The following is a 20372-nucleotide window of genomic DNA, read 5'->3' as shown; positions in this document are numbered from 1 at the left end:
AAAAATGACACTTTTGGTTTGCAATTTATCGACTTACAATAAATTGCAATGGTTTTTCAAGAATTTAGGGAAAGGGGGCATTACCTCATCTCCTTATACAAACCAGAGACACATAAGCAAAGCTACATCAGGGTAGGTGGGATACTATAACAACATTGGACACATTGTTATACTATTCCACCCACCTTAATGAGGATCCTTTCGGCGTGGCGATCCCGTAGCCTTTGGAGTCCAGGTTGCCTCCCACCTTCATGGTGTCGCACGGCTTCCGCTGCTCGATGTACTCGTTCATGGTGGACTCCAGCAGGTAGGCGTACTTCCCCTTGGACTTGCGGACCCTCAGAACCCCCTCTGCTGTGGTTTTCACAAACACAGAGGGCTCCGCGCTGCGCATGTACGTCCACATTTTGTCAAAGAGGGCGATTTTGGAGCGCTGTTGGGGGGGGAAAAAGAGGAGGTTCTGATTTCACCCCTGTCTACTTGGTCATTGGTTGGTTTGTAAGAGAGATCACATGAAAACAACCGAACTGAAGTTATTGGGTATGGGTCATGAAGGAACCCTTTCAATTTTGGTGCAGATCTCGATCAAGAGGTGGATCCACTATTTTTGCACTTTCTTTAACATTGTGAGATCCTCCACATTTTTACCATTTCCCCAGGGAATAATTCATGGATCTTGATGGAGAAAATCAGGCATATTTAGGGGATTGACATTGTGTGTTGGTGCAGTTTGATTGAATTTAAGGGGACTGTTGGACCTTGTCGGAGGTTTGTGCTCTAACTCAGGGCGACCAAGTATCACTTGAGTATCACTTACCCTAAAAAACTCTTTGGTGGAGCCGGAGTCCAGGGTCCCGTACGCTATCTCACTCTGTTTCGCCAGGTCCTCTGCGCTTTCAATGGGAGACACCATCCTCTCGACTGTCAGGAAAGCAGCCAGGTTGGCCGTGTAGGAGGAGATGATGATTAAAGTGAAGAACCACCACACGCCACCGACTATACGCCCAGACAGAGATCTGTTGTTAGGAGAACAAAAGGACGAGTATTTAAATTGTGTGTGCTTGTTGTTTTGTTTTTGTTTCTCCATGGTAACGAATCAATGAGCATCAACTAAAGATGTTTGACTTTAAAAAGTTTAAGCTGCAGTTTTTGTGTCAAGTGTAAGAACGTACAGAAAGTCCACTGTTGCCATCCCTAAAACTGCTCTGCCAGTGTAGTTAAAACTCAATGAATAAACGCATGAAGTCAACAGATATTCTCTGCAAATTTAATTGTTGTTTTTGTCCGACCTACCTCGGTGAGATGTCACAGCCTTGACGCATGAAGGCACCGAGAGAGAACCACAGGCTGTTGAATATGCCGAACTCGTTGGTCGACTCGTTGGTCTGGATTTGCCCGTCCTCGTACTCCTCTGTGTGCCACTCGTACGGGCTGAAGCGGCTGACGAGGAACAGCACGACGCTGACGCCGATGTAGGCGAACACGATGCACATCCAGATCTCGTAGGCGAGCGGATCCAGGAAGGAGAAGACTCCCGGTTTGGATTTTTGAGGCTTCTTGATCATGATGGAGATTCCCAGGGACATGAAGGGCTTGGAGAAGTCGATCACCTCCTCTCGCACCAAAGTGATGGTGAGAGGAGCCACGGCAATGTCTGCTTTCTATCAGACCAACGAAGAAAAAACAAACAAAACAGAATGAAAACTCTTAATTTCACTAGATATTTGGATTCTCACTTGTTACAGGACCTTTGAATCATTCTGAAATGAAACCAGTAACTCACCCCATACACCAACTCTCCCACCATCCCGTTCCAGATTTTAGTCTCTGCATCCCTGGCTCCGTATTTCCCATCCGACACTATTTTCAGCTGATATTTGAAGCCGCAGTGTTTCGCTATCTCGGCGGCCAGATCTACACAGTAGCCCTCGTAGCGGTCGTTGTCCACGAAAAGGTCAGAGTTCTTTTTCAGCATCACATACGGAGCTTCCTGGAGGACGGAGACAAGAGGGGAACACACTGCTCAGCACGAGAGGTTTGAATAAAACACGGAGGCTTCAGAGACGCACACGTTTCACACCGAGCCGTCATGATGAACACAAGAGGCGTCCGCTCGAAAACAAGGCGTCAGCAGCCTGGTTTTTATTCTGGCTGCCAATCGAAAGGCAAAAACTCACAGTGATGTGGCTAATAATGGAATCGGTGTTTACCAAGATGGTGGTGACGATGACTGTTTTGTTTTCCATTCCTGTCGACTCGTTGGCAAACACGTCGCTTTTGGTCACAGCCATTCTGTCCACTTCATTCCAGTATCCAATCTGTCGGTTGAAAAGACAAAGAACACAAAACCCTTCATGACGACAGCGTGTGCAGCATCGATCTGGATTCAAACCAAATCCGTTATTCAACTTCACTGCTGCTGATGAAGATCATCACACTCACCTTCACCGGACCGTTCGTCTTCAGCTCCATTACGTTCACCGAGTAGTTGACTCTCTTGCCGTGCTGGTCGAACTGGATGTTTCCTGTCAGGCCTTCCACACGGACCTGAGAGGAGACAAATCCAAATGTTACCGCACGCCGACTTCAAACGGACTCTCACAGCGTTTCAGGCAGCTTCATCATGTGTCGTACATATTTTATCAAAGTGCGTTTGACTGAAAGTTGATTCAAAAGATGAAAACCTGCATAAATTAAACACAACTTTATGTAGCTGTTACTGAGGAGTCCAAGCGATTTGTGAGACTCCGAGTGGTTTTCATTAAACAGAGCTCTGACTGTGTGGTCCCACAACACAACTTAACGTCGGATATTACCCACAATCCCCGGCTTCCACAAGCAGAAGAGCTGCTGCTGTAACAAATACATCAAACTCTGTTCAGAAGTCTTCAAGCATCAGTTTCCTTATGGAATATCGAAGGTGATCATACCCACAGGAGCCGGGAATATGCAAAAATAAACAAAAATAACTGGCTTTATTCTTTGCAGTCTAGACGTGGATATAGGTCAGTGCTTGTGTCCCACCCAAGATTCAATACTTCCCTATAAAATATAATATCGTCTGTAGAAAAGTAGGGATAAAATGACTTAAGAATTTTTTATTGACAAAGGAGAAATGAAAATGGTCATTTCTTTCTGCCTCTTTGTTCTGCACCGAATTCAAAGCAACATGATTGATTTTGGAAGAAATCCTGAATTCGAGCTTGTTTGATAGTTTTATCAACCGACACATCTGATCCCCACCCGGTAACTCCCAGTCTCATCGTCATGGTGTGGCTTAAGGCAGCTTTTCCACATCTTGTATATCCAGACATCCTGGGTACCAGGTGATTGCATCTATGCCAAACACTGATTATCCCTAAATAAATAAAAAAAAGCCCTGTGAGATTTAATCTACTGACACTTCAATCATCACAGAAATCTCACGGCTGGATACAGACGGTTGCCTCGTGGCCAATTGGAGGAGCTCCTGATCTTTTTCTGTAATTTCAGATAGATGAGTCAGAGCAGCAGTGATACAGAGAAAAGGAAAAAAACGTGTGAGGATCCTGTGAGTTGGTTGATTGCACACGTCGCTCACATATTTAACGGAAGCTTTTTCTGTGGGTTAATCTCCTCGGGTAATAATTTCAGATAAAGTGAAAGTTTGCAGAATACCCAGAGGTCGGGACGGAAGGTCAGAGATTCTGTTGATATTTGTTATCAGTTGCTCTCGGGCTTAAAAGTCTTCGCTCCGCTTCAATTCGCACTCGCATTTGAAGTTGGAAAATCTGTGTCTACAACCTGAAACAACCTCAAAAGACCGAGAGAAAAGAGTCGACTTTGGTTTTGGCGGTCGGGCTTCATTTCTCAGCAGGAGGAGAAGCCGTGGCATCAAAGCTCAGAGGACGGTGTGTCGGCCTTCTGAAGAACAGCTGTCAGTATGACTGTGTGCACACGCAGGGTGGAAACAAAACCAAAAAAATTCTATCTTTAATCAATCTCTGTGAAGTGCTCTCCGCCCTTTGTGGTATTTCTTAAGGGAGATCTCGTGTTACCACAGCAACGAGTCTTTGCCGACAAAGGGGTCTGTGTGTGTGTGTGTGTGTGTGTGTGTGTGTGTGTGTGTGTGTGTGGTTGTGTGTTACCTGTTTCAGTGCTCGCTCGATCTCCACACCCTGAGCCCAGGGCACAGCAGGGTTGGCCAGGCAGTCGCCATTGTTGGCCCTCCTGGTGAAGTCGATGCGCTGCTTGTGCAGGTAGCGGAAAGCTTCCGTCATCACCTGCACGGCGTCGTAGGTCAACGCAGACGTGTACTAGAACGGGACAATGGACAAGAGCGTGGAAATTAGAGGGTCGTAGGAATCCATCTTTATGGGTTAGGGTTATTTCCAGAGTGCTAAGTGCTAGATTTTGGTTTTAAATTCGTTATTTGATGCTATAAACAAGGGGAAACATCAGGATCGACAGCTGAGAGACATTCATGATTGGCCAAGCATGTGTATAAACGGGAACTTGATACTGAGGCTCCATCCTTTCTCCAGATTCAAAAGATGACAGCTGAGATATTTGAGATATTTTGGCTTCACATCTGGATAGTGGGAGGACGTGGAGATGCGTCGTCCATCTCTATAAACAGTCTTTGGTTGAGACATAGCTTTTTTCCACCCAAAATGTGTTCTCCCTTGTTATGGGTAAACATTTCCACAACACCTTAATTGTATTTGGGCTTAGGGGCTAATCAGTGGGTTATCCATGAGCAGGAAATTTAAGCTTTGCTCCAGTTAAGATGAGTTTTTTGTGACTCGTCTCGACAGCGGCCATGCATCTAACGACTTGACGCAATCTACACTGGAACACTCAAATCCAACCGCAGATCTGAAGCCCAACGTCGCATGGATCAACTTTTTAGGGGGAAAAGATAATTAGCTGAAAAACAACGCTTCAGCTAAAACTTCTCACCTCAAATCCACCCTTTGATCAAATGAAGATGACCAACATGAGCCACTCGGATAATAAAGCGCCCGCCTCTGAAGTTCTAAACTAAACGCATAAACACCATTTCTCCTCCTCCTGCTCATTATTCCTCCCAGTTATTTAGGCGTCTTGTCCTAATTAGACAGAAGATCATACGTCTGCTCGAGTTATTCTTCACCCAGACTCAAACCTCTCGCTGTAGCCCGGCTGGGTGGCAATAAAAAGAAGTGGAACTTGGACGATTCGGCAGACGGGAGCTGGGGAGGATATGTGTGTATTTGTCTCAGAGTCTGGAGATGAGCTGAGCTGCTCATTTCAAACCATGATTCATTTCATATTGCCAACAAAAAAATACATACTTGTATAAAACAACTCGCACTTAGGCGAAGGGGAAATGTTCTGCTCGTAGGCTTGTGTGGCCAGAATATTTACTGAGAGAGGTGTTTAATAATGCACACAGTGTGTCCACGTGAGTGTGAAGTTGGGGCCGATGCAGATGGAGGCAGCACAATTTACTCTGACGTAAACACATTAGAGCAACTCGGGCGCATTGAAGTGCTTGCACAGACGTTTTCTACCAACAATCCCACAAATAAAGACAAGGAAAGAAATAGAACAACTGTGTGTGTGTGTGTGTGTGTGTGTGTGTGTGTGTGTGTGTGTGTGTGTGTGTGTGTGTGTGTGTGTGTGTGTCCATGCGCTCTAAAGTTGATTTGCTAAAACTCACCCTTATTTTATTGTCGGCACCGGGATACTCCTTCTCCTCCAGGGCTTCCCACCTCTGGTCGAACTTGGACACCAGAGGATCGTCGAAGTCAACGATCTGAAAGCCCGACACGTTGGCACCACCGTACTGGATCTTGGACAGATCTCCATCAACGAAACCCTGAAAACAAGATTATTGGCTTGATGTTCACTGCAGAACAGTAAATGGAAGTTGAGAAATTAAAGCTGTTTTCAGACATGAACGAGTTTGCCCGTCACATTTGACGTATAAAAGAAGCACAGTGTGTTTGTTGAGAGCAAACTTACCAGATTGGCTATAATGTAGTGGTAGCCCTTCACGTGTCTGCCGATTGTGATGACCTGTGGTGATGAGACACACAAATATAACAAGGTATCAGGAGAAAACACCCATAGGAATAAATGAGTCTCAAGCAAACAACATAGTTAAAGAAAATCTCAATAAGATTTTATGTTTTTTAATCATCATGCCTTTATGAACGATATGAGACAGTGGGAGATACAACAATCAGAAATCAAATCTATTATACTCAGACATTAGAACTAGTCGAGCTCAGCCCTAACATGGCCGACAGCCTCGGCCAATTATCGCACAGTAAAAACAGCGTCGCGTTCACAGTCCCAGACGCTGCTCGACAGATATTTAATCCCACCACCACCTTCCCTTATCAGCAGAGCAACAGACAAAGAAGAAAATAAGAGAACTATCTCAGGTATAAACCATTACAGCGCCTCACATCGATGACACACCTGAAACTAATCCCGCTGCCTGAGTGGCACCTCCGTTTGTCAGGGCCGCTACTCCAAGCAGATTTGAATAATAATGTCTTGTATCTTCTATGTAAATGTCTTCGACACGAGGCTAAAAAAAACTTGGACGGATTCTGTTTTCCACCCGATAAACAGGCGCCGCGGCTGCAGGCATCGGTTCAACTCAGCGTTCGGTTAAACAGACGTCCGCACGCGTTAAATGTTTATCCATACGTTTCTCTCGTGGGTAAAAGGTGGAGTAAAAATAACCTTTTCATGTGCATCGGCTTCGCCTTTAATTGCAGTTTTGTTTACAGCACAGATGAACAATTAGTGTAATTGTTACAGTGGTTTCCTGCATCTCGTGGACTGCAGGGTCCATGTTTCTCTGCTGAATCAAGGGCACGTGTTGCAGTTTTGCCCTGAAGGACATTAGGGTTGTTGGCGTTTCCTGAATTCTTCTTGGCTGGTATTGAATTTAAAATAATGGCTGAATACAATTAAGAGTTTTCTATCTAAGTGTTTTAAATCTTGCTCTTTATATGTATTTTTTGTTATTTTTCAGTTATGTTATCTAATTTTTGAGTTTTGGTTTGAGTGTTGGCTTACCTGAGATCTGAGGTATATAAAGTGAGACCATGCCACACATTATCAGCAAAAATATAAACAGGCTCCACAAACCACAGTGGATGTTTTCATATCAGTAATAATTCATATTCAAATTACTAATTTATCCGTATTTCAGCAGCGTAAGTTAGAAAATGCACAGATTCCTCAGCTCAGCTCTCCAGAGACAAAAATAACAGCATGTATGTGAACTATTATCTTTTTTTATTATATAATCACTTGTGTGTGTTGGATCATTAAAAGGCTCAAGATGCTGCATCACCATCACAATAATAGTTCTGTCGGTTTCCAATGAATTTTTAATTTTTTATCAACTTAATTCAAACCATATGTTGGCTAAATAATTTAAATTCCTTATGAATCAGAAGCAGACGAACACTGCACCTGATCCATGATGTCTTTGACTTTGTCCTGCTCACAGTCCAGGATCACCCTCCGCTCCTTCTTGTTCTCCAGGTCCTGGAACAGCGAGCGGTACGCCTCATCCTTCCTCTCGTCTTTCAGGTTCCCCACGTTGATGGCCGTCACCTGCCACTTCTTCTCCGCCGCCGTGTCCAGGACGACCTGCAGCGTCGTCAGGCCTGAGGAGGGACGAGACATTACGTACAGGGAGTCAGGGCAGTGATAGCAACAGAGCAAAAAAGAGCAATGACGGAAGCAAAAAGAACATGAGAGTGAGACAGACAATCCTTTTTTCTGTTTTGACGCATTCACTGTCGTCTAACTCAAACTCTGGGGAGGTTTTTACAGAAACTCAGCGACTTATGTAAAGAGCTCATCAAGATGAGTCACAGGAGTTCTGGCATGAACCCGACCGACAAGTGGGAGGAAAGTGAGTCTAACAATTCACTCGACTGCTTCAACAACAAGACATTTCATATTACTGCTTCATGGCTGTACTGTGGAGTTTGGAGCTAAACCTTGGTGTGTATTTCTCTCAGGTTTTTAACAATTCTGGGGATTTCAGTGGTATCTAGTTTGAACATCTACAATTCTTTGAGTATCAACCTAACTTTATTTGTTGAGGGAGAATTGTGTGAAGTTGAGTAAAGATAGTTTTTCATAAATCTAGCTCTTCCCATTCCTCCTTCCTGTACGTTATAATGTCATTTTTTATTCGAAATTTGAAAGAGAGGGCAAAAGTTCATATCCAAGCTGTAAACATCTGTTTAAATTAAAAATACTGTCCAGAGCTCAAACCTGCATCCTTTGTACGAACTTAATTATATAGTCATTACCATAGACGATATAAGATAGATGGCATGACAGCAACGTGAAGTCAAACCCCTGGTGGCTGTACAAGTCAATACCCTGTCTCCTCCATGTTAGTGAATGAAACATGGACCAAGCTAAAAAGTCAAAGCAAAAAGATTCCTGTTCTTTCAGGTAGCTCTTATCACACTGATGTATGTCCAGGTGCTCATTCTTCTATTAAGAAGGTTTTCATCAGTTATTTGATGCATAAAATCTTGTTCATGATTTACCGCTGGGACTGACCCTTGCAAATGAATTGGAAAAACCTCAATACTGAGGCTCCACCATTATCACAACTACACAGACTCCGGCATCGAACGACATCAAAAGTGCGAAATGGAAACACCCGTAATCCAGAATATTTTAGCTTCATTTTTGCACAACGGGAGAAGGTCTACCTTTGTTTGTCTTTGATCAAAAATGTATAAAGTATAAATGTATAAAGTGTTGAACACACGAAGCTGCAACATCTGAGTGTTTCGAGAAACACGCAGCGGCCGTCCATCACTGTGAAGTTCCGTCCATTAAAGGCAAAGCGCGCAGTCGCCATTTAAATCCATTGATATACTTCTATTCATATCACCCTCTCCATCAGGCTTTACAGCTGAATCTCTGCTGGTATTGATCCCGGGTCTGCAGAGGGCGGTTAGAGAGCGGTTTGATAAAAGGCTGGAGTGTTTCATTTTGCCTGACCACAGCGAAGTGAATTGCAGATGTAATCAATTTCATGCGACACTGCGGTGCTTTTTTACGGCGGTGGGGCGGGAAAATGGAGGCTTGCAGTTTTATCTGAATGAACTATACATCATAATTACAGTAAGGTCATTATGGTCTGGTTAAATATGACTGTTTGATCAATGCGTATTAAACGAGATAATTGGAATCGAGGGTGATTTACAGTGAGGATAATGCAAGGACATCAGCGAAATGTTGAGGTGAATGGATTCGGGCGTTAGCTGTGATTAAGGTTGAGTTATACTCTTTGGTGATTGGTCTCTACGAGCTGTACATGAAGTAGGGCCATCATCGTGTCATGCATGTCGGCGTCATGTGGCTCTTTAACTGGTCAGGGTTTCTTAACCCCATTGCAAATTGCTCTTTAAAACCATATGATTTTGCCATTTCCACACATTGTGAATCGCATTTTGATTATTTTTAGAAAAAGCCTCCCATGCAGCGGCCTAGTCACGTAGCTGGAAGACAGATTTATGGCTTTTCCTACTTGTGGAAGGAGAGGAAGGTGAAAGATAAGGTTGACAAAGGTAAAACTAACAGTTTCTAAGGAGAGAAAGTTGTATATTGACTACAGCCTGATGTCGGTTTGCCAATAATATCGCCCGATATGAGCAAATCAACTTGAAAAATGTAATTTTAAAGAAATTGACAATGAAGAGAAAATTTTAAGTTTTCAGTTTTCATTTTACGTTAAAATCTTTATTTCCACCCTTTAAGATCTTCATATTTGGTTGTATTATGTTTTGGTATGTATTTTTGGCTTTAGTTTGTTATTCAGGAGGATTATGCAGAAAACTAGTGGACAGAACATAATTTTTCAAAATATACATGTCCACCGATCATTAACCTTAAAATCGATGTCATAATTTGTCCCCAAAAAATGACCTTAAAATACACAAATAAATATATTTTCCTGTGTTTTTTGGTGCAGTTTAAAATAAAAGAAAGAGATGAAGAAACCACAGAGGCTCAAATCCGTCTGTGCTTCATGTCAGTGCGGCTGCAGCCTGCATGTGGTTCATTCTTTTTTGATAACCATCTTACTTATATCACCAACACAGAAAATGTTCTTTTTTTCCATGTGGCTGGCAGCAAGTGTCCATTAAACTTTCATAACTACACATCTGAAAAAAAAACACAGCTCTGGTCAACAGTTTATCCAGTGCTCAGAATTAGGGCAGAGCATTACCATAGCAACAGTGTCTTCTTTCTTCTTCAGGTAAATGTCCCTGATGGAAACAGACCATGAGTGAAAATAGCTGCGAGCTAAGTTTAAAATATAGATGAAGATAAGAACATGTTTTTTTTTTTCTTGTCTGTGGTAAAGGGAGACACCTTCAGTGTTGTTTGAACAATTTAATCCATTACTTGTGTCGTGTTACTTATTGAATGTTACGGCGTTTTTTTCCTCTAATCTGCTGCAGATTAATCCGGATGTTATCTGTCCATCTCTACACTGAACCCTGAGATAACGTGCTATAAAAAATCTTTGCTGTTGCGGTAACTCCAGAACTCAAGTGGAGACTTGGCTCCTCAGATTCCCTCTGTAGTTTATTATCACTTCTCTCTAGGATGAAGCATATGTTCGGCCCTGGCACGCAGCCGTCCTCGTGTCAGGCACAGCACTTCTGTTAGACTGGAGAACAAATATGAGATGTGACCTCACACTTACCCCTAAATTGCCCCGGATTTGAAAGGTCAGGGGAGAATAAGGAGACATGAACTAGTTTATGTTATTCACCCATTTGGAACGGCAAAAGGAAATTCATGTGGGACGCTACAGTTTAGTCAGTGAGAGATTATTCCTTCTCTTTCAGTCACCGCAGATCCAGCGTTCACAGCGAGAGCTTAACTTCATTGATCAAAAAACATCTCAATGTTAGCGGATGTATGTGGATGCATGAGAGCATTTGCATAATATGATGCAAAACTATTTAAATGAGGAAAGAAAATGCTTATAAATAATGCAGACAGAGGAAAGTGGTCCGATACCTACAAATACCATCTGATAATATTTCATAACTCATCCATAATGGTATAAAGGTCCAGGATCCTTCCCTCAGGAGCACCTGTCCACTTCCTGCATAATAACAACTGAAACACCATTTAAACTAATTGGTAAGTGCTGTGGTTCAAGGCTGTTATTTAAATGGAAAGGAGCAGAACATTTCTCTATTAGAGAAACAGTTAAAATCTTTAAATGATGATTTCCTGAGGAGTTTTATTAAAAAAGAAAGTGTCTATGTTCTCACGGATGGCCACGAGTTTATTTTGTATTTCTTTTAATTTGTTAAATGTAATAAAGCAGCTTAATGCCCGAATATTGTATATGATTAACAATATTGCGATCAAAACATTTAAATGAGCACATACAGGGTCAATAAAATAAGAAATACAATCAATTAAATCTGACATACTGATATAATCTTATGTCATGTGCTTGAGGTGAGCAAATGGAAACAAGCCGTACAAACAACACCGATCTTTGATTCTATTGGATAAATGTTTAGCAATGTTAGCAACGCTTGTTAACACATCCGGCAGCTGCAGAGCATCGAATGGCTTCATGTGGAGTTTGTGAGCACCTAATAAGTGTTATATTATTATTATATATCCACCATTTCACTTTTAACTCTATGTGCCCTCTGCAGTGTGTGAAGCTGCTAAAGCTGCGCTCCGACTGCAGCTGTCGCCACCAGCTACGAAAACAATCTGTATCCAGAAGCTCCAGAAATGAGCTCTGTCCATAACACACCAGAAAACACACGTCACATGACCATTTATGCACAATAGGCACGTGCATGCTGGTGTTAACAGGAAGCAGATTGTCTATTGGTCACAAAATACGACAAATGAGGACCAGACGAGGTGGAACTGTTACAATGAGTGTTAGAAACGCTTTGCATTCACTGCTGCTGGTCGATTTTAAAACAATCGAGAACCAAACGTGGGGGACATTGTTTCCAAACATCTCAATTTATTTCCGTCCATACGAAAACCCAGAGCGCTCGAACTAAAACTGCACCAGACGCGTTTCCAAGAGTCAGTTTCAGGGTCTGGAAAACTCTTTTCAACTGAAAGTTGATATTTGTGATGTAGCCTATAACAGCATCCGGTGAGCCGTTATCTAAACTGACGTTCTGACAAACGCTGACAGCGGTGGTGTTGGTTCATGCATTGTGTCAACGGGCCAATGAAATTCATCACAAGCAGTGGCAATGCTATTGTCTCCTCTCGCAAGACGCCCACACACTCTCACACACTCACACACACACACACACACACACACACACACACACACACACACACACACACACACACACACACACACACACACACACACACACACACACACACACACACACACAGAACCTTGCATCATTAACCAACCTGCTCAGTCACTTACAATCTCTCGCTCTCTTTCTCTCTCTCTCTCTCTCTTCTCTCTCTCTCTCTCTCTCTCTCTCTCTCTCTCTCTCTCTCTCTCTCTCTCCACACTTTGGTTGCCATGGGAATGAGTGGATCACACTGACCCAATTAAACGGCCATGCAATGATGAAATATGCACAACAGGCTCTTTAGTGCAATTGCGGACTTACAGTGGGGACAGCAGGTCAGCATGAGGACAGTTTAAAGCAGCTGCTTTGGAACTGCCCCCTGTTTTTGGAGAGGAAGAGTTATTTGATTCTGCCGTCGCTCGGAGGAGGGGGTGAGTGGGAGGACTTGGCAACGGAGGAGGAGGAAGAGCATGTGGACAGAGATGTGAGGCAGGGAGAGAGAGAGGAGAGAGACAAAGTGGGGGTGTAGTATAGATGGATGTATGTGTGTGAGGGGGGGAAGATGCAGTGGGGGAGTTTATCCATCCATCCGTGGAACAGCATGGTTCAGCAGTAAGAATCATTTTCTGCATTGAGATTTTGATCATCCGCAAGAATATGATAAACTTGCTTCTGGAACCAGAGCTGTTCTAACAGTGGGCGTTCAGTGTTGCGCTCTATTATCTATACCGCTAATCCTCTGAGGGTCACGGGGGAGGGGGGGTAGAGCCAATCCCTTGACAGGTTGCTAGCGTATTGCAGGGCCAACATATAGAAACACACAACCAAGCTAAGACTGCACGTCTTTGGGGCTGTGGGGAGGAAGCGAGAGAATGTGGAGCGAACACAGGAAGAACATGAAAAAACCTCCAGTCAAGCTACAGTCTTATAACCACGACAACCTGGGAGATTTAATGTGACGTTGAAATGACAGAGAGTTAAAGGTTAATCACAAACAAAATCCTTCTTAAGCTATTGGCACTAAACTGTCGTACACCAGCGTATAGACGGCCCCCGTTCCCACCTCTCTGAGCAGATTCACTTCCTTTTACCTGAAGATTACAGAACGTTATTTAAATGTTCTTGTGAGCTATCTTTGGGTTTTCATCAGGTAACACCTTCTAAGTGCTTTCATTTAAAAGTAATTCCCAAAAAATCCTCCTGTTCTCATGTTGAAAATAAAAATAGTGATTTTACTTCTATAATAAAGGAAGGTTTAAGGAGTGACACATGAAAACATCCCTGTTAGACATAAGGAAAGGAACCGATAGTGTTATTCCACTGTAACTGGATACCGTTGAGGTCTTAATTCGATGCTTTCATTGCAGCGACGGTATTGAAATAGAAAGGAAGAGAGATTTCCTCTTCAGCCCCGGATGGTCCCTCGGTGCTGCGGGAGGCGGCGCGATCCTCCGAGGGTGCGAAGTCACAGAATCACAATTAGCACATGTCACAGTGACAAGAGTTACACGACAAAGCAAAGCGAGATAACGCACAATTAAAAAAACAAAAAACGTGTTCGTGTTCTATCACCAATTCTTGCTGTTATCTCTTTTCAGGCACATTGTTTTGCACTCAAGTTTTTTTACAGACTCTCAGTGTGTGATTTTCAGACTCTTTTTGCAAGTTTACAATCTGAAGTGTCCCGGCTAATAAAGGACGTCTTGTGTCTCGAACCACGTAGACAATGAAGAAAAATGTCAGTTTAAGAAATGTAATCTCGTTTCTGGAGTTGGACGCAATCAGTGTCGAGTAGAAAAGAATCAGGGATGAAAGGGATCAGGGACTAGAGACAGAATAGATTTGAATATGAAGTAAGTCTGGATATTACAGTTGGAGGGTGGATCATTTTTTTTAAATCTTTGACTTCCTTGCATAAATTCATCGCATGATCTCATCCAGGATTGCATCTGCAGGTACACACATCCCATAAGATCGTAGCCCTGTTAATGATGTGTGTGCATTTAAATGAGCGGAATGACAAATGAGTGCAATCTTTAATCAACGCACACTTTCCTCCGGAGCTTCAAATCGAACTTTGTAGGACTGATAGACTCCAGGAGGCTCATGGTGTTTGACACCGAGGTGGAGCTTTTAACCTGAGAATCACCAGTTTGAACCCTCTAACTATTTGAGGGTAAGAGTTTCTTCAGCACCACTGACCCGCAGGTCAACGGTACGAGACGAGGCAGCTCCCTGGTGCGACTGTGTGTTGAATGTGTTGATTGTGGAGCGACGCAGGGCAGAAAAAGAACAGGCACACTTCAAATACTGGAAAACTAATTCAATTTATAATGGTACGGGTCTGATTCAAAACTTTTTAGTGGCAGGATTTCTCCCCAAATGTAGAAAACCATTTTATTATGGTGTCATTGTTTGGTAAATATCAAATAAGAAAGTACATTGAACAAAATACATGGGATGTTTTTATTCTCAGATTTTTGTCATCCTTGTTATACCATTTCCAAATCCCACAATTTTTTTATAAGGCCTCAAAATCTGTTATTTCTTATAATCCCAAAGTGAGTTATAGCAACTGTAAAAATCTCCTAATCTGTCACGGAGCTTCCAGGTTTGTAATTGTTTATAATCTCAAATTTCACTTTACTCCCTCCTCCTGACTTTTATATATTTTGGGATTTGAGTGATATACTGAACATAGTCTGCTGTTGTGCACCAAGTTCAGCATATTATATAATATTCTTTAAATTGATATTGTATTGTGAGGCCGATGACAGATCCCATTCTCTGTTCGAGGCAACGTTTTCAGAAGTACAGCAAATCCAATTCATCATGTGTCCTGTGTAGACAGCTGGACTGATTACAACAGGACCGAGACGCCGGTGGAACCAGCCTCAGTCGAGATCATAACTTGATCGGCTCAGGAACATTGCCACATTTAAATACCGACAGATGGACGATGTCTAAGCCGTGAAGCCAGATGCAACTTTTCTACTGAGTCAGAAAGGTCAGACCACAACCACATAACAGATCCTGCCTCTGCAGCGAGAGAGTGGAAGTGCACGGCTGCCGGGGCTCACCACCTGTACCGCGTCAACCATGACCACCTCTCTCCTCCCCTTGATATTACATAAAGCTCACTCTCAAACACTGGAGGTGCTGGAGATGATTGTATGTGACAAGCTGTTTGTCATGAACCGAAATGACCTTTACCTTCACCTGTGCTTTACGGCTGCAGGAGTAGGTTTTTCATTTTAACCCCCGTTTGAAGGGGGAAATGTACTGTTTGACACAACTTGTGCATAAATTCAAACGAATGGCAGTTGCAACAGAATCTAAAAAAATCACGGCAAAACCAATGCCATGTTAAAATGAAAAATAAGTTATTCGAACTTTGCCATGATCTCTCATTTTTATAAAAGTGAACATGTCTTACCTCGGTCGCTGTCGTACAGGTAGGCAAACTTGTCCCACTTGTAGTACTCGATGAGGCTGAGGAGGGGCCCCTTGATGTCAGGTCTCATCTGGATGATGAACTGCTGATTCCCGTCCAGGGGGAAGCTGGGCGTGATGAACGACACGTGGAGCGTCCCGCAGAACGACGTGATGGTGTTGACAGACTTTTTGTCGTAGAATCCGAAAATGGCGTACACTCCCCTGGAGAACTGTGAACAGACTGAAACAGAGGGGAAGAGGGATGTTAGGTTTGGTGGGTTATGGTTCTTTTCCTCTTCTCGTAGGAACTGATCACATTTCTCCTTGAACAACTCGCTGTCATAACTCTATAACCAAGATCTTTATTACAATCCTTTAGTGCACGTTAGTGGCGCACACAGCTACTGAGGGACATCTTTCCACCGTTTCTCTTTCGGCTGATGAATGGACAGCTTTCCATAACCTCTGCCAGGGGACAGCTTGTATTCAACAGTTAAGGATCCACTGAACACCAGTTACTGTGTGAAACTTTTATGAGCTGCCCTATGATACAGTGGGAAGAAGCGATGTTGAGTGTGGGATCATCACATGGGTCATGTGTGCTCCACCATATCTTCAGTTTGAAACCACTCCAGGCTTCTCCTATGAGAATATAGCTGCTTTCAGCCGTGCAATGAACATTTCCCAGAGATCATCCAGAGGGGCTGTATATGTACATGTGTATGTATATGTCCAAGTCAGCTGCTCTGGACAATCTTGGGAGTAATTCCTGCCAGCCCCCAAGTAAAAACACCAGAGAATGATCGCATGTGAGAATACAGCTGGAAATTCTCTGGAGAATTCACAGCGATTATATGAGACAAATGAAAAACTTGAAAGAATACAACAACACTAATATCTCAGGATGAAGGAGGCATCACACACGTAGAAGAAGTAGAAGATGCTGGGTTTGATGGGCTCTAAACAAAAACTCTCTGGAGATTTCCCCATTGTTGTGAACACGTCTGACTCGTACAGGCTCCTGCTGCATTCGTCATATGTGAAAGTTAAAGTTCGAGTCCATTATCTGGAGTTCACGTCTGAAAACAGCTTATGTAGTAGAGTAAATACGCTATGCTACACTACACTGTAGGTTAATACAGCTTCTTTTGGGTGACATTAAACTTGAATGATGGCATTTATTTTAGACTATGCAGCCAGCATTTTAAAATGGCTGGATTATTTCCATTACACCATCATACTGTTGACTTTGCAAAATCCCCTTTGTTCAATAATTCATGGCCCCCCCTGCCCGGGAACACCCAGAACCTCCGCTGGCCTCGAGCATTCATTATGCACGGAGCAGAAAGCAGTGGGGCTGCAGGTAAACACGGGACCGAGTGTCGAGGTAATCCTGAGGCTGCAGGACGCTTCTCCAACATTGCACCGGGGGTCAGCAGATTGGCGTGTTGCTTGTAAATGTGTATTGATCGAATGTAAGTTAATCAGGCTTATTGACTTGGACATACGTGGCCTCCAAAGTCATTCGTCTAATGAGTCGTTTCCTCATCCACAATATAACTGGGATGACCTGCTGACAAAGGGAAATGGAATCCATGTATATTAGCCAGCTTGGTGTAAGTACTGCAGGCTTCCTGCCACAGGCTGCGGCAACTAGCGTTGATGAGATGGAAACGTTAAAGACATAAAAAGGCGGCACAACGAACGACCACTATAGTTTTAGCAAAATGAGAGTGAGGAAATGTTTCAGATTCACAAAGAGCCTTTGCATTTCAGACTTTATGTTAAGAGGGGACGCTTTGGAAAGGTTTGTTCAATTCCTGCTATAATGATAAACACTGAGTTCTCTTCACAGCCACTTTCCAAGCACAGAGCATCTCCATTAGTGAAACCTGGGACGAAATTAACAGCAGGTCGTTAAGAGTTGGCTCCGCAAACGAATAAAGCAGCTTGTGCCGTAATATGTCTCACTCCATCCTCAAAATGTGTCCCTGCAGAAGAAGCCAATTTTTGCAAAACTAGAATTTCCTGTCTCCAAAAAAAGATTGGAGTTGAAGAAGATCTGAGGAATTATTATTTCAAAGTCCCCTTTATTTTCTGCACAGAACAACCGTTGAGTTTGTCACAGGCTGAGATGGACATGAAGCTCGGGTTTAAACATCAATGCATTTTCGTAAGTCATTAACCAAGTCAAAATACTGGGGGGTGCAAAATAAGGCCGGGTTACAAGTGGGTCCTTCGCCATGACCCAACCTGAATACGTTTGCAGTTTCCATGTTGAAGGGTACATGAGGAAAGGTTTTCCTCTAGAATGAATTCTGTGGCTAATGGTAATAAAAATAAAGATAAATACGAGATTAAATGAAAACCTAACCCCAGGAGTAAAAGCATCTCTGACATAAAGTAAACATGATCGTCAGGAGCTAATTGGCTCTTTAATAAAGACTTTTCAGTTCATGTTACAGCTACTTTCCAAAGACAGAAGACCAAGAAAGACAAAGTGTCAGAAGAGTTTGCTGCTTCACTCAGGCAACTAAAAAGATATTTGTCAAGTCAGGGAGAGTGTTAACCATTCGCTTTAAACTCAAGTTTTCTACCCAGTTGAGACCTGAAACCATTTCCCTCCCGTAATCAAAAGACAGCTTCCCCATGCATCCCCCAGGCAGCTGAAGCCCCCCCGCTGCCTTTTACGTCTCAAACCTCCACAACATGCAGAGCTCATCAGGAAAAGGCCAAAATAAGCGGGGGCGGGGCCAGCTTTCATCTCCCGCCAGCGTGCGAGTGCTTCCAAAATCTTAAACGATCCATCAAGCCGCACAATTACAGCCACCTGAGACGAGCCGTCCAGGGTGTTCCATCAGGGTCTGGAGCGGGTCCTGATCCTTTCAGCAGATGACAGTGGCCGGTGATGTGGCCACAGAGGGATCAGACCTCGGCCATCTAATTTCACCTAAATCTCACAGGAACTGGAAAATGGTTTTATACAAATTCAGTGAAAAGGAGGAAACATCCCTCGGAAAAGAGGAGAGGTCACATGTTCAACAGGTCACGGTTCTCTGCTCAGACCTGATAACTGACTGAACTGAGGGCAAAACCTGAAGCGAGCAACTTATGTGATTTAAATTTGGTTCTGGGAGGAAAAGAAAAACTATAATCAGAGTAGTTTTGCCTCCAAAAGGTAAATCTACTGAGAAAATGTCAAAACAACATTTACTGCAGTAAAATGCTACTTTGACATCAATGAATTATCCAATAATAATGATACAACGCTGACAGGTGCCTTTCTGATCCTTGATCTGCCAGATTTTATGTCCTCATGTCTCAAGAAGCTGCCAAACACCGTAATTACCAGGAAATGACATCGCAGAGCTCTAAAATGTAGAGGAGTCGTTATCAAAAGAAAATTGGTGGTTTGGAGATTTTTGCTTGGATCTTAAATTTTTCAGCTTCCTCTAAATGAAATAAACAGCTTTTTAAGAGTAAAAGATGAAAACACTGATAATACGATGTCGTTTTTCAGTTCTATACAAAGCTGTTGGACAATGTTAAAATCCTGGACCCAGTTCTAACAAATCACACGTGCTTGTGTCGCACTGGATTTCTCAGCTCCTTTCATCATTTCAGATTTTTAGCTGCGGTCGATAAAAGCGATCCGTCCATCATCTGTTCCAACGTTTCTTTTAATAATTACGTGGGGGGAGCGAGAACCAATCCCTGCTGATATTGGTTGAGAGGTGGGATTCAGTCTGGACAGCGTGTTGCAGGACTATAGGGGACAAACAACCATTCACACACATTCATACCTACAGACCATAATAAAAAGGGAATAAAATGAACCCAACAGCAATCTGCTCGTCTTGGTACTGTTAGAGGACCCTGAGAGAAAACCCACACAAACTTGAAGAGAACATGCAAACTCCAGCTCGTGATGAAAGAGATGCCATTTCTTATTTTGAGCTGCAAAGGCCCTGAGAAGGATCCAATTCTCTCTTTGCCTCACAAAGCTGCAGATGTTTGTTTTTTGGAAGAAAGAACAAAGATCATATCTCATCATAGAACAGAATAAATATACCGTGTACTATAGCACTCCTCACTGCCACCCCCCTGAAGCTAATACAGCTGTAGAGTTGCTCCGCGTCACGTCTGCGTATTGTCGTGTATCTGAAGCTTTCTGTGCCGACACTCTCTCGCTGCTGCAGCTCGCTGAGTTTGCCCGGGATTAAAACTCTCTGAGCTCACGCTAGGAGCCTGGAGATCCCCATGACTGTGCCGCAGCTTATGCCAGAGTCAAACACTCTGACAACATGTTACTTTATTACCGAAAAATGATAATTCACATCCGGGAACAACTCTCCCATGCAGCCGCCGCCGCCGCCGGAATGTGAGACGGCAAAAGAATGAGGAGCAAGGGGTTTTCTTTTTTTTTTTTTAATGGGTGAGACGTCTGCATGAGCATCCTCAGTAAGGAATTCAGAAATGTTTAATTACAGAAGAAAAGCCAGCCACAAACAGTAACTCTCAGAAACAGTGAGGATTGTGGAAAAAGCCATTAAGCCTCTGTCACATCCGACTACGTTTCAATGAAACCAGGGA

General features: G+C 43.1%; 1 protein-coding gene across 6 annotated transcripts in view; it reads right to left on the bottom strand.

The window, feature by feature from the left end:
- Window positions 1–20372, bottom strand: part of gria2b (glutamate receptor, ionotropic, AMPA 2b) — a 43824-nt gene that overhangs the window by 6416 nt on the left and 17036 nt on the right. For all 6 annotated transcript variants that reach the window (XR_004697254.2, XM_047340648.1, XM_035162091.2 and 3 more), the window contains exons 3-13: window positions 15781–16020; window positions 7462–7658; window positions 5989–6042; window positions 5684–5842; window positions 4128–4295; window positions 2443–2547; window positions 2211–2318; window positions 1784–1990; window positions 1294–1661; window positions 818–1016; window positions 186–433 (exon numbers count right to left, since the gene is read on the bottom strand). Coding sequence is in view for 5 of the 6 variants with exons in the window: in XM_047340648.1 (XP_047196604.1) it covers window positions 186–433; window positions 818–1016; window positions 1294–1661; window positions 1784–1990; window positions 2211–2318; window positions 2443–2547; window positions 4128–4295; window positions 5684–5842; window positions 5989–6042; window positions 7462–7658; window positions 15781–16020 (2053 nt within the window). In the remaining variant the exon portion in view is untranslated. The remainder of the gene's footprint in view (window positions 1–185; window positions 434–817; window positions 1017–1293; window positions 1662–1783; window positions 1991–2210; window positions 2319–2442; window positions 2548–4127; window positions 4296–5683; window positions 5843–5988; window positions 6043–7461; window positions 7659–15780; window positions 16021–20372) is intronic.

This window comes from Hippoglossus stenolepis, chromosome 7 (assembly GCF_022539355.2).
Source record: "Hippoglossus stenolepis isolate QCI-W04-F060 chromosome 7, HSTE1.2, whole genome shotgun sequence".
Classification (NCBI taxonomy): domain Eukaryota; kingdom Metazoa; phylum Chordata; class Actinopteri; order Pleuronectiformes; family Pleuronectidae; genus Hippoglossus; species Hippoglossus stenolepis.
Note: the sequence above shows the minus strand (reverse complement) of the source record. Positions and strands in the feature narration are given on the sequence as shown.